At 49.1% G+C, this 13,390-nt stretch overlaps 1 protein-coding gene across 4 annotated transcripts in view; it reads left to right on the top strand.

Annotated features, from left to right (window-relative positions):
- Positions 1-13,390, top strand: part of PLEKHA2 (pleckstrin homology domain containing A2) — a 70,921-nt gene that overhangs the window by 30,727 nt on the left and 26,804 nt on the right. For all 4 annotated transcript variants that reach the window (XM_045821305.1, XM_045821303.1, XM_045821304.1 and 1 more), the window contains exon 3: positions 7,289-7,345. In XM_045821305.1, the coding sequence (XP_045677261.1) occupies positions 7,289-7,345 (57 nt within the window). The remainder of the gene's footprint in view (positions 1-7,288; positions 7,346-13,390) is intronic.

Here is a 13,390-nt window from a genome sequence, read left to right as displayed (position 1 = left end):
ATTTCTCCTGGTATCTGTGGGGCCTAAATAAAAACCTTTTGCTTTCCTTCTTTTAAGAATAAGCTTTAAGCAATTTCTTTCCACTGAAAGGGGCAAAGAGCTTTGCTGTGTTGACAAAATGATGAATATTTGGCTGCATTTTAGTAGAAAGCATACGGAGAAGTGGTAGGAAATTATATTAATACATAACATATAATGGATAATAGTTTTGTCTTAAAGGCTAGGAGAACATGGTGTGTTTTATGAAATTGCATTTTCTGTATCAGAAACCTTCTTGAGAAAAATGTGGCTGAAATCCAATAATGTTTAAAAGATTTTTGTATAATATGCTTCACCTTGTCAAAACGCCAAGAACCAGTAAGATAACGTCCTTTACAAACTGGCCAATAACTGCAGCTGGTGCAAAATTTGAAATGTGGGAAAGCTGATACAGTGACAGGTTTCTTCCTCCCACTCCTGTTCCCCGGCTACACATTTCCCTGGCCAGAGGCAACCAGTATGACCAGTTTCTGTGTCTGCCCAGGGACTCTCTCTGTATATACAGGCGTGATGACTCTCAGATCTTCAACAACTGTTTGGGCAAAGTGTTCTTAATTCATGGATTTGGTGTAAGCAGCACATTAGTGATCTATGTGACACGTGATTTCAAGGGTTAAGGAGCATTTCCGGCATGCTCTTGTCTATCATTGTGTTAGAGTAAGGATGCAGAATTCCTTTGGGGGGGAAAAATCCCCAAAGAAGATTTCAAGTGACAGATCTGTACTTTGGCTAAAACGCATATTGAATAAATGCAGCAAATAAATGCAAATTGAATAAATAAATGCAAATTCTGCTAAGGCTTAATGATCATTAAATTATGCTTTAAGAATTAAAATTATGTGTGGACTTGTGAGAGTTACCATAAAATACTGCAAGTGCAGTTTTGTTTTCTATAGTAGTCTTATTTTTTAAAAAACAATTCTTGTCTTTATGACAAGGTGGACTTGGTCTAAATTGAAAAGTGGAAACTAAGAAGCTCTTTGGGGCCGTCGTGGTCACACTCAGCACTGCCTGGGGTTGAAGCTGAAGAGAGGGAAGCTGCGGAACCTAGCAGGGGCCCTGCTAATCCTCGGTGACGGCTGTTCTACGTTTTCTTAAAATTTGTCTCTGTTTATATTGCCATGTTTTCCTTTAGACTTTAACCTCCAGCGTTCATCTGCTGTATCTATTTATATATCTAGTTCTAACTATTTTACATCTCTAGTATAGACAAGAATGCCATGTTATTGGTAAAATAGCGTTGGGGAGGAAGAGCGGGCACATGCACGCCTGGGAGCAGGGCTGCGCATCAGACTGTGCTCCGGAGCCCACTGTGATGGTTGCACCAGCCGAGCGCAGGGTACCCGGTGGACACGTCAGTTAGCGGAGCGTCCGCGGTTCGCTGAGCCTCAGGTCCTCATCTGTAAAATACGTGTAATAACACGAGTTACCTCGCTCTCTGACACAGTTGCTGTGAAGATGGAATCAAGTAATGTACATGAAAGTACCTTGATAAACTCCAGAGTTCGTCACATTAGATGTTGGTAGAAATGTTACTTGTTTAGGAACTTTTGTTCTGGCGGTGACCTGAGATGGACAGGGAGGTGGGGAGAGCCTGGAGCTGGAGGGGCCGGTGAGGAACCTGTCCCACAGCTGCCTTAGGTGAAAATGGTGGTGGTGTGGAGGGAATGAGAGGAAGGGACAGATTTAAGGGCCCTGGGAAGGAAGACATGGACGTGCTGGGGACCGCCTGAAGGGTGAGGCAGAGCGGTCAGAGGCTTAGTGCCTGCTTGGCTGGGCGGAGAAGGCGGAGCCGCGGGCAGAGAGGGAGAAGTTGGGAAGGGAAGCAGCCAGAGGGTGGAGGGGGAGTGGGGACTGAGTTTGAGATGCATGTGGAGGAGGCCACGTTGAGGGAAGGGGAAAGCATGGGCCGACTGAGTTTCAGGTTTCAGAAACGTTTAGGTGGCCAGTCGGCGGAGTCTTGGATCCTGCACCTGTCCTGGGGACTATCTAGGGCCCAGGCCTGTGACCCTGTCGGTAGGTCACTGTCACCAGGATTGAAAGAGGAAGTGAAAGAGCTGGGAATGTGGCCGTCGAGAGACGTCCACGTCATGAAGTCCGTCGTGGCTAACGCCGGTGCTGGTGCAGGCCAACGAAGGGAAAGACTAAATAGATCTCTTTGAACTGGAGACTGGGGAGAGCAGCCACGGGCATTTCACCTTTCTTCAGGTGGTGTCAGGAAGTGGAGCTGCAGGGTGGAGGGGACACGTGTTTGAGACCAGAGCAGCAATGAAGCCACTGCTGGGGTCACATACTGTCTGAAAACAGCCTGGTCACTGTCCTTGGATTACCCTCTCATGCCACGGTGGGGCTGCGGAATATGGGGCAGAGGGAGCTACACTCTCCCCTCCGTTCCCGTTGCACTGCTCTTCTCAGGCAAGTCCTTTGCTGAGGGTCTGTGTCTGGCTCAGGCTTTTGGTGGTTTGCGCTGTGGTTTCAGCCTGTGGGCAGCCATGGTGGCTCCTGCCTTAGCTGTGGGATTTCCACATACATTCTTTTCCTACTTCTCCCCAGAGTTGACCAGCAGGCCAGTTTTTGCTGCCTGCCGCATCCCTTGCTGTCTGCCAGGAGCCCTGGAGGGAAGGGAAGGGAAGAGGGCACCAGCATCTCTCCTTCCCCCTTTGTCCTGTGAATCCCTGGTCTTTCGGAGTTGGGCAGCCAAGAGCCAGTTTGACTAGTTCCTGCCCTGCCCAGCTTGGGCAACTCTGCAGGGCCTCTTCTGGTGTAACCCTGCTGGTCCAGCTCTTGTATTTACCTTTCATTGATAATCAACTCTTAGATAATAAGCAGGTCTTTGTACATTTGAAGGATTGTCTCATGGGAGGTGGCCTGATAGAAAGGAAAGTGCATGGGATTTGAGAATCAGGAAGGGTTAGTTAGGTTCCACCCCTGGCCCGACTGCTCAGTGCCTGTCTCACCTTGGGCAAGTTGCTTCACCTGCTCAACCTTTAGTTTCTTCATCTGTAAAATGGGATTGTTAGAATTAGGTGACAATGTGCAAAGGTGCCTGTCAGCAGGCCTGATATATAATAGACTCTAAAGATAGGTGCATTTCTTCCTTTCTCAAGCTGTGCTTCATCAGGGCGGCCGATCGGTGTTGGGAGTAATGAGCTCTGTCTTCTCTCTGCCCCTTGAGGAAGTCATTTCCCCAAGCTGAGCTGTGGACGGCTCATGTGGTGAATGATGAGGCATCAGCAGAACCTTTTAGTGCTGACATTCTGCGAATTTGTGAATCTATAGTTAGGTCTTCTGGTCGTTTCTATGCTTCTTGTTACTCTCACTAGAAGATGGGAAATTTTCCTATTTCAACAAGATGTAATGTTGCTTCCAGAAGAAAGGCTTACCATGGGAGATACCTCAAAGGGCTTACCTCAGCTCTTTGCTTGCTGATGGAAAAGAAACGACCCTATACCTCCCATTCATGGGGAGTGGGAGCCCCTTTGAGGTCCTTGGTGGCAGAAGAACATTTGAGCAGAAAGCAAGGCGCTGTCTTCATAAAGCCATCATTTAACAGGAGCCTGCCTTGTGCCCTACATTGTTCCAGAGAATGTAGAAGTCCCAGAAGTGTACAAGTTGTTCCTGACTTACAAACATTTTCACGCACAGTTGCTGCCAGCCGTGCGTGCAATTGGAATCCCTTGTCTCTCCCTGGCTCTTCTCTTCCTTGTCCCTACTTACTGCTGGTGCAGCAGCCAGGGCCACTCTGTGGGCTGTGGCTGGGTGCGGCCCTTTCTCTCACCAACTGCTGTGTCTCCAGTGCAGAGCCAGCAGGGTCAGCTGGTGCCTGCAGCTGTGGTCCTCAAACCTGGTGGCACACAGGAATCTCCAGGGACATTTAAAAGTGTACAGGTGCCTGGGCCTTCCCCCAGATCAGTTAAAACCTTGGGGATGAAACCCAAGATTAGTTTGTTTAAAACTCTCCCCCATCCACCTCTGTCTCCGCTCCCCGTGGGTCAGCTGCTCCCACCTCGGAGGCTTCCGGCCCCTCTTCCTAGTCCACTCCTGAACTCCCTCTGCCCACCCTTGACCCCTTTTCAGCTGGGACTCAGTCCTTTCATGATCTCTCCACCCCATTCCTGTCCCACAGGAAACCTGCTCCAGGTCATGGGACCTGCAGAGTCAAGCGACACCCAAGTCACAGACGTGAACAAGTCTCCCCAAGGAGACCCCGTGTGCCGAGGCCGTGCTGTGTGCCTGTCCTCCGTGAGGGTGGGGGGCGTTTGGGGGCTGGTTTTGGAACCTAACCGCCATACCAGTAGTGCTTTCCTTTAAAAATCGAGTAAGACTTTCCTTAGAGCCTCCATGTGCTTGAAATCTAGTAAGAACAGACTTAAATTCACAGAAAAATACACCCCAGCACAGAATCCAGGGCTAGATTTTGCCATGTAGGCTGGTTGTTCTCAAACTTGGGCCTGTTAAGGGATCCCTTGGGAATATTAAAAAAATGTATGTGTTCTGCCCACATTCCACTTGATCTGAATTCCGTGTTTTTCGGGTGAGGCTTGAGCCTGGGCCTTTTCAAACAAGCTGCCCAGGAGAGTGTGAGGTGCAGCAAAGTTGGAGGAGGGTTGGTGTGCGTGAAACCGGTGAGAGCAGGGGTCAGGTCAGGCTGCAGCCAGTGGAGGTGGGGTCTCATCCCTTCCCCGGAGGAGACAGGCGGTGGCCAGGAGAGGCAGCTTGCTAGTCTGCGACGCCCTGCCCCTCCCCAGGTGCTGTTTCCTGGTGTCCCCACCCTGACGTCTGGCTGCCGCGGCCGCACCACTCAGGCGTGCTGGCACGCTCTTCCTGGAGCAAGACGTGCTTGGGGCTGCCACCTGGCAGCGAGCTGTCACCATTAATCTCCCAGGTCCAGTAACCAGAGTAGACACAGAGCTGTCACTCCAGATCAGGCCTCCGTGATTCTGGGGCTGTTTTCTCCTGTCATTTGTTTCCCTCTGGGTGGTGAGGATGGTGGGGGGAAACTGCTTTTTCAGACGTTCGTCACATTTTCCTGGCTTCTCATGCTGGAGAGGAGGTACACGTGAGCTTAGGAGTGGGCCGTGGGTGGGCTGTGGGTGAAGCGGTGAGGACACCCCGCCCCCGGGGTAACTGGGCCTGGAGAAATGCTGTCTCCTTCTCTCTGAAGCAAGGCTCCGAGGGTGGAGCGGCCGTGGAGGGTGGAGGGGATGAAGTAGTTGAAATCTGATCGGCTCCTATCTGTCATTATGTTTGGGTTAGTGTCCCAGTGGTTCCCCAAATCCCACTTCATCACTCATCATTCGGGATAGGGCCCTGGAGGCCTTTGGGTTGTGGTTTGGGGTCAGGAGAGTGAGTTGTGCAAGACCAGCCCTGAGACTTGGCATCTGCATCTTGTAATTAGCGTGCGGGTCGGAGATAGGAGCCACCTCGGCTCGGCGCTCTGTGTGTGTGTTCACGTCACTCTCCCAACACATGCTGAAACGGGGCTTATTACCGCCCACAGTCCTACAGCAGTAATGTCCTAAAGCTAGAATTCCAACAGCTCGTGCTTCTTAAAATGACACTGTGTTGCTTGCAAGGCATCAGGGCAGAAGTCAGGAGACCTGAGCTGTATGTGTAGTTCAGGCTCTGCCACCAATTATTACCTTGGACAAATCCCTTCACTCACCGGTCAGTTTCTGCAAGAGCGAGATGGGGGCCTGGGGGGTGGATCAGGTGCTCCGGGTCCAGCAGAGGCCTGTGGCTCTCTCTGCGTGTTTCTGGAGGCCATGCACACCTGGGCCTGCTCTTGGCCGTCTCACTCCATGAGGAGCTGGGCATTTGCCCAGAGAGATTGACACCCTCCTCTCCTCTGGGGCAGTCAGCTGCTCATGGGCCTCCTCGGGTGTGGTGGCTCCTTTTTGGACCCTGATTTAGGGGCTACACCCAATAGAGGGTTCTTAAAAAAACAAAACAAAACAAAATGCAGTCACTGTATCACTGAAAAAAAATGTGTAAATCAAATCATCCATAGCTGAAATGCTGATCGGGCCACTTAAAGGCAGATTTTTAGACTTACGGCCTCATTTGCAAAAGGGAGGAGATATTCTTTCTAGATCTCTTACTGTAAGATTCTAAGGCTCTGAGAAGCCTTTTAGTATGGTATTATTTCTGTCCATTTTCTTGCGAATGGGACATTTCACACATTCCATTTGCTTCAAGGAGTATGTATTAATGTAGACAGTTGGGCCTGGAAGGAGTCTTCCCTCTTATCTAAGATTATTTCTTAAGGGCAGTCTCCCCAGAATGACAGGCCATTTCACTGTTAACCCTTTAGGAAATTTATTAAATTCCCATTATCTAAGATCCACCTCTGTTGCTTTGCCATGACCTGGGTAATGGTGCTTCTTGGTTATTCTTTAAGGTTTATGGAAACCTTAAAAAGAGAGACCAGCAGGAGTAACGGACAGGCTCTCAGGTTCACGGGGAGTGAGTTTTCCAGGTTACAGATTAGAAACTCCACGAGTGTGACTTACTGGCCGTTTCTTTGGTCCTCTCCCATCCCTGTGTCATGGCTTCGTTTCTGACAGCGGAGAACTTAGAAAGCCAGAGTGATTGTGCCAAGGTAGATATTGCCACACAGGGTACCTGTGAGTTTCTTCCTATTTTAATGAAACTTGTACTTTGTGTTTTATAGTGTACGGACATCATAACAGTCCTGTGAAACAGACTGAACAGCTATATTTTTTATTTCCGTACTGTGTGAATCTGTACCCTATTTGTTACGAAAAGAAGTTGAAGTGGCATAAAATAGGACCAAGCCAACAAGGAGATCAGACTAGTCAGGACGGAAAAACATAGTAGCTGACACTTGTTCAGTGTCATCTGTGTGCCAGGTGCTCTTAAATGGACTCACTCGTTCTTACAGCGGCCTAATGAGGTAGGTACAAGTTACCAGAATGGAAAACTGAAGATGAATGGCTATGGAACTTACAGCCAGATGGTGGAGCCCACACTTTTACCCACTGTACCAGAATGCCTCTCTCTAACCCATAAGGCCATCAGTGACACTCATGCACACGTGTAGTGGCAAGAATCACCACTGTTTTACAAGGGAGGAGTGAGCTAAAGAATGGGTAAGTGACTTGCTCAGGGCTGCAGAGCCAGTAAGTGGCATAAGCAGAAGTAGAAGCCTGGTCTCCTGTCCCTCAGTGCTGTTTCCATGGCCTCACATAGCATCCTTCTTAAAATGAAAAACATTTTTTTTTTCCAGAACCTGGCAATTGGGGCAGGAGCCGTTGGATCTTTGCAGCTGACCTACATCTCGAAGGTAATGTTGGTCTGGCGCGCTGGGAATTCATATTCTGTAAGTAGGTTTAGTATCTAAACAAGAGGAAGTGTCAAATCCTCTGGGTGTTGGCATTTGGGGGTGTTGCTTGGGCAGCTCCCCCTTCCTCACCACTGCCTATGGAGGCTCAGCTGCTGGCCAGGAGTGGGTGGAGCTCTTGTCAGCAAGTTCTTGGGGGTGGGAGCGCCGCAGCCTCCTTCTCCAGGGACACATCAGCCAGTGATGCTCTCAGCTCCAGCAAGGGAGGTATTGGTGGTGGGGGTAGGTGTGAGACGTGACCTTTTCTGGTACTTGGGACAAGGAAGAACACCAAACAACAACCCCTAGTGACTGTAAAGGGTTCTCCCAAAGGGTATGATTAAACAGGAGCATCTCAGAAAGAGCTGGGGCTGCACTGGAATCGTATCAATTACTTGGACAGGGTAACTGTGGAGGGAAGGCTAAGAACGCCTTGAGAAGGTGCTCAGATGTACCAGGAAGCCATTCAGCAGCCAGGTAACTGCTGTAGAGTCTGGCAGGCAGGCTGACAGCCACCCCCTGGCCTAGTTTGTGCATACAGCGTGAGAGTGCCCCTCTTTGGTGCTGAGACCTGGGGTTGGGAGGGGGGAGGGGGGATGGGGCTGGTGGATGGCACCCACATGTAGCTGCTGAATTCAGCTTCTTTTAGTGGCCCCTCCCTGGAGCAGGCCCCAGGGCTGACCCGTGAGGCAGCAGTGATAAAAAAGGTCAGAGGATTTAGAGCCTCACCAGAAAGAGGAACTCTTTGTCCAGCGAGGAGAGCCAGGTGGCGCCCAGCCAGCACTGAGGTTCTGGAAGTCCTGCTCTGCCCACTTACCCCTCACTTCAGGCCTCTTGGGGACCTCTGCTTCCTTGATCAGGTTCTCTCGCCCTCAGTGGGTTGAGACAGGGTGGAGGGGACCATAATTGGAACAGCTCCCGATTCTTTTTCATAACAAGCTTTGGGAGTCTTGGGTTCAGCCCTCCATCTCTGCCAGTCAGGGGGTGAGTGGCAGCTGCAGGAGAGTCTGGCAGCCTCTGAGCTGCTAGAAGAGGAGATAATGACCTGGAGGCAGAGGGAGGGCCTTTGAAAGCTCAGATTTGAGATTTGTGCATGCCTTGTGGTGAGAAACGTGGCTGCCTCCCCTGTCCTGTCCAGACTTGCTGTGAGCTCATTAGGTCATTTCTCTAGGAGATTCAGAGAAAGAGGATTCAGAGAGAACCTCAGTATTAATGAAACCCCCAAATCTGCCTGATTAAGAGGGTTAGGGAAGGGTTTTTTTTTTTTTTTGGATGGGGAAGAGTGGCTATAGTCTTTTGCTGAATTGTGATTTATAAATGCAGCTCAGATGAGGGTTTTTAGAATTCTCAGCTTTGGAGATGGCCTCATTTAGAAAGGATGGACCTGCCTTTTAGCCCGTCACTAGGGAGAGGCAGGCCTGGATTGGCCTTTTGCAGAACCCACAGCTGCCAAGAGTCAGGTTACACAGGGCTGAGGGCCTTTAACTCCTGCCAGAATGCAGGGATTTCCCCAGGAAAACGTTAAGCAGTGGTACCATCATCACATTCCAGGGTGTTCCATGCTAACCCCTAGTATTCCCTCCCGCAGTGTCAGCCTGCCTTCTGGTGTAGGGGTGGTCTCTCTTCAGGGTGCTGTGCTGTTCTGTGTCTCTTCCGTGAGGGCTCGTGTTGGGAAAATGGGTCCCTCAGAGGGGCCAACAGAGGTGAAAGTTCTTGACTTGACGTCATCCCAGGCATCAGTGGCAGCAGAACCAGTTCTTGGGCGAACTAGGGAATAATTGGTGCTGGCCTTCGGTGCCGTCTCCTCACTTTGCCCAGTGGCCTTCAGCACTGCCCCAGACGCACCTTGTGTCCTGTTTTGTCAGGGCCTTGCCTTCAGTGACTGTAAGGAATCCCTTCGTAGAGGGAGCAGTGGTTCCTGTCCACAAAAACTCCCGAAAAGGGTATTAGAAAATGGAGAGACTTTGTTCAGGTGAATGGTGTGCAACCTGGGGAGATGTAGCCTTTGGCACTCTGAGAGTGTGCCATCTTATGGAGAAAGTCACCCCCCAGGTTTCCCAGTTAGGTCCATTTTGTATAAATGAGGTATCCAAATTTGTATGGTTCTTTTTTTTTAAAGTATGTTTTATTGATTTTGCTACTACAGTTGTCCCAATTTTCCCCCCTCTGCCCAGTACCCCTCTTCCCTCCAGCAATCCTCCCCCCGTACTTCATGTCCATGGGTCGTGCATGTAAGTTCTTTGGCTTCTCCATTTCCTATACTGTTCTTAACATCCCCCTGTCTGTTCTGTACCTACCAATTTATGCTTAATCCCTGTACCTTTTCCCCCATTCTCCCCACCCCCCTGCTGATAACCCTACAAATGATCTCTATATCTATGATTTTGTTCCTGTTCTAGTTTGCTTAGCTTTTCTTTTTTTAATTTTTTTTAAGATTTTTTATTTATTTATTCTTAGACAGTGGGGAAGGAGGAGAGAGGGGGAGAGAAACATCAGTGTGTGGTTGCCTCTCACATGCCCCCCCACTGGGGACCTGGCCTGCAACCCAGGCATGTGCCCTGACTTTTAATTGAACCAGCAACCCTTTGCTTCACAGGCCAGAGTTCAATCCACTGAGCCACACCAGCCAGGGCCTAGTTTGCTTAGCTTTTCTTTGTTTTTGTATTCAGTTGTTGATGGTTGTGTTTGTTGTCATTTTAATGTTCATAGTTTTGATCATCTTTTTCTTAAATAATTCCCTTTAACATTTCATATAATGAGGGCTTGGTGATGATGAATTCCTTTAGCTTTACCTTGTCTGGGAAGCACTGTACCTGCCCTTCCATTCTAAATGATAGCTTTGCTGGACAAAGCAATCTTGGTTGTAGGGACTTGCTTTTCATTGCTTTGAATACTTCTTGCCAGTCCCTTCTTGCCTGCAAAGTTTCTTTTGAGAAATCAGCTGACAGTCTTATGGGAACTCCTTTGTAGGTAAAACTCTGCTTTTCTCTTCCTGCTTTTAAGATTCTCTTTATCTTTAAGCTTTGTCATTTTAATTATGATGTGTCTTGGTGTGGTCCTCTTTGGGTCCAACTTGTTTGGGACTCTCTGTGCTTCCTGGACTTGTATGTATTTCCTTTGCCAAATTAAGGAAGTTTTCTTTTTATTTTTCAAATAAGTTTTCAATTTCTTGCTCTTTCTCTTCTCCTTCTGGTACCCCTGTGATTTGGATGTGGGCACTTTTGAAGATGTCCCAGAGTCTTCGTGTTCTCTCCTCATTTTTTTGAATTCTTATTTCTTCATTTTGTTCTGGTTGACTGTTTATTTCTTCCTTATGTTCCAAGTCATTGATTTGACTCTTTTTCTTCACTGTTGGTTCCCTGTGGATTTTTCTTTATTTCACTTAGTGTAGCCTTCATTTCTTCCCTTATGCTTTTACCATACTCAGTGAGTTCTCTGAGCATCCTTATCACCAGTGTTTGAACTTTGCATCTGATGGGTTGGCTATGTCTTTGTTGCTTAGTTCTTTTTCTGGGGTTTTATTCTGTTCTTTCATTTGGGCCATATTTCTTTGTCTCCTCAATTTGGCAGGCTCCCTGTGTTTGTTTCTGTGTATTAGGCAGAGTGCTTTGACTCCATGTCTTGGCACACCTTTTGTGTTGTATGAAGTGGAGCCGTAGGTAATCACCAGGGTGGGCTAACCCGCTTCACTGCTTTGTGGCTCTGTATGTGGGGGAGGAGTTGGAGAGGGAACAATGCCTCTGCCTGGCTGCTGGAGGAGTTGAAAAGGGGACAGTGCCACTGCCTGGCTTCTGGGGGCTTGCTAGGTACTTGCCCCATTTCCAGTCACTTCACCCACTTTCTGTATGCGACTAGCGCCCCTCTAGGTGTTGCCCTGGTGGTGGTTCCCAGAGTGGGTGGGTTCATATACGGTCTCAGTCAGTGTGGGCCCTTTAAATGGACTCTCCTTAGAGATTGGGAGTTGCTTCCACTGCCCTAACCCCCACTATTTCACAGACAGAAGTTACGAAGCTTTATTTTCCCTTCACTGGAACCCTGGGCTGTGCAGTCTGACCTGGGGCTGGGATGGGTTGCTCCCTAGGTGTCACTCCCAGATTTTATCCACCACAGGTAAATGCGGGACCGTTTGTTCTGCTGGTCGCTGTCGCCATGGCTACCTTGTCTGCCCCAGCCCTCTCTCTCTTCTCCCTTAACTGTCTGGATGAATATATCTTCTTTAAATCCTTGGTTGTTAGATTTTCATACAGCTCAATTTTTTGGCAGTTCTGGGTGTTTTTTGTTTTGAGGTTAGTTGTGATCTTATGGTTGTGCAAGAAGGCAAAGCATGTGTACCTACGCCTCCATCTTGATTGGACTGTATGTATGGTTCTAATTGATACAAATCGTGTAGTCCCAATTCCTCAGCATTGTGTATCCTGATTGGTTGTTACAGAACAATTCTGGATGGTTGGTCTGGCAAATGAGGATATAATTGTGTAGTTCTGATTGGATGAGGAAAGTCTCAGTCCATTGGTCCAAAGACAAAACCAGGAACTCTCTTACAGTAGTTGACTCAGACGCATAAAATGACCAGGGCACAGTGCAGGGAGCCAGGGACTCCGTCTGGGTTCCTCCTGTCAGTAGATGGTTGCTAGACTCTTATTATTTATAAAATTTGGGCTCTTTGTTGACCATTGGGGAGCTTATCTCAGCAGATAAATTTCTTCTTGGAGTTCACATCAAATTAATCTTTTTTCACAGGGTCCACATTCCTTACTTTTGGGGTGGGTCATGGATCCTTTGGAGAGTCTGATGAAAAGTGTGGACTCGTTTTCCAGGCAAAGTATGTGTGTGTGTGCACACCAGGATTTTGTCTATGATTTCAGGGCTCATTGAAGCCCTGACTGGTTCAGAGACCTCAACCCAGAGCCCCTGCAGTCATCCTGTGTAGGTGGCTGCTGCTTCTCTTCCTCTGCTCTTGCCGCCACCACATAGGGCAGTGTTTCCCAGGGCCCCGGGGCAGAGCAGCACCAGGGCCCCTAGACCTCACTCTGCTGCTGCTGCTGTGCCAGAGGGGCCCCAGCTCTACTTCCGGCCAGGGACAGGCAGGGTGGGGCTGGCTAGCAGAGCCGTGCCACCGATGAGCTGGCTGCTCCTGTGGTCTGCATTTGATCTGATAAGAACAAGTTCCCGAGAGTCTGTGTCACTGTGGGGCAGCCTCATCTGCGTCACTTTCTGGGTGACCTGTGCTCATTTCCCCCTCACATCCCAACCTCCTCTCCCTGCTTGCATAACCCAGGATCTACCAGTCAACCACGATTGTGCAGGCACGCAGTTGAGGCCACCTTGTGGCGTGCAGATGGTTGCACTTGACTGCCTTTACCTAGTCCGTCTGTTAGCCACACGTGTTAGGGTTGTTGGCTCTTTCACCGTGTCTGAGGGCGGCTGCACAGCCTGGCTTGATCACCAAGATGTGGTGGGGGTGTGGGGAGAGGCAGTGTACTTCCCAGGGGCCAAGGATTCTGCTTCCACAGTCACCAGAATGTCAGGAGAGGACCAGGGCTAACTGTTCACAGTGAGAACCCCACCTTGGCCCCGCTCTCTGAGGGGCACAGCGCAGGTAGATATAGTTTCATTTTCTTCTTTTTGCCCTTCTTTGACCATGAGAATTTTACTCTGGCTTTGCTAATCAGGAAGATGATCAGAGCCATTGAGGGTCTTAACACTGGCTTAACAGCTCATCAGGGCAGAGCTAGCACCGATATGTAGTTAATTCAGCAAGGAACTGCTTTGCCAAATAATCCTTCTGTGGTAAGCCATGAGGCAAATTGTGGATGTGCGTGCATATAATCACACATCCTCCTGACTGAAAACTGGAGAACAAATGAAAACCAGGCGATCCCTTTGAAAGGGTCAGTTCCCACAGCGAGCACGTGGGTAGCATTCTTGCAGTACCGGTTGGTGATAAGTTGTGGTCAAAGCAGGCCATTTGTCATTCAAGCAGGGCAAAAAGTGTCGCACAATGATGGT

Source organism: Phyllostomus hastatus, unplaced genomic scaffold (assembly GCF_019186645.2).
Source record: "Phyllostomus hastatus isolate PE091 unplaced genomic scaffold, TTU_PhHast_1.1 phas_scaffold_46, whole genome shotgun sequence".
In the NCBI taxonomy this organism is placed as follows: domain Eukaryota; kingdom Metazoa; phylum Chordata; class Mammalia; order Chiroptera; family Phyllostomidae; genus Phyllostomus; species Phyllostomus hastatus.
The sequence above is the reverse complement of the archived record's forward strand: the minus strand, read 5'-3'. Positions and strand labels throughout refer to the sequence as shown.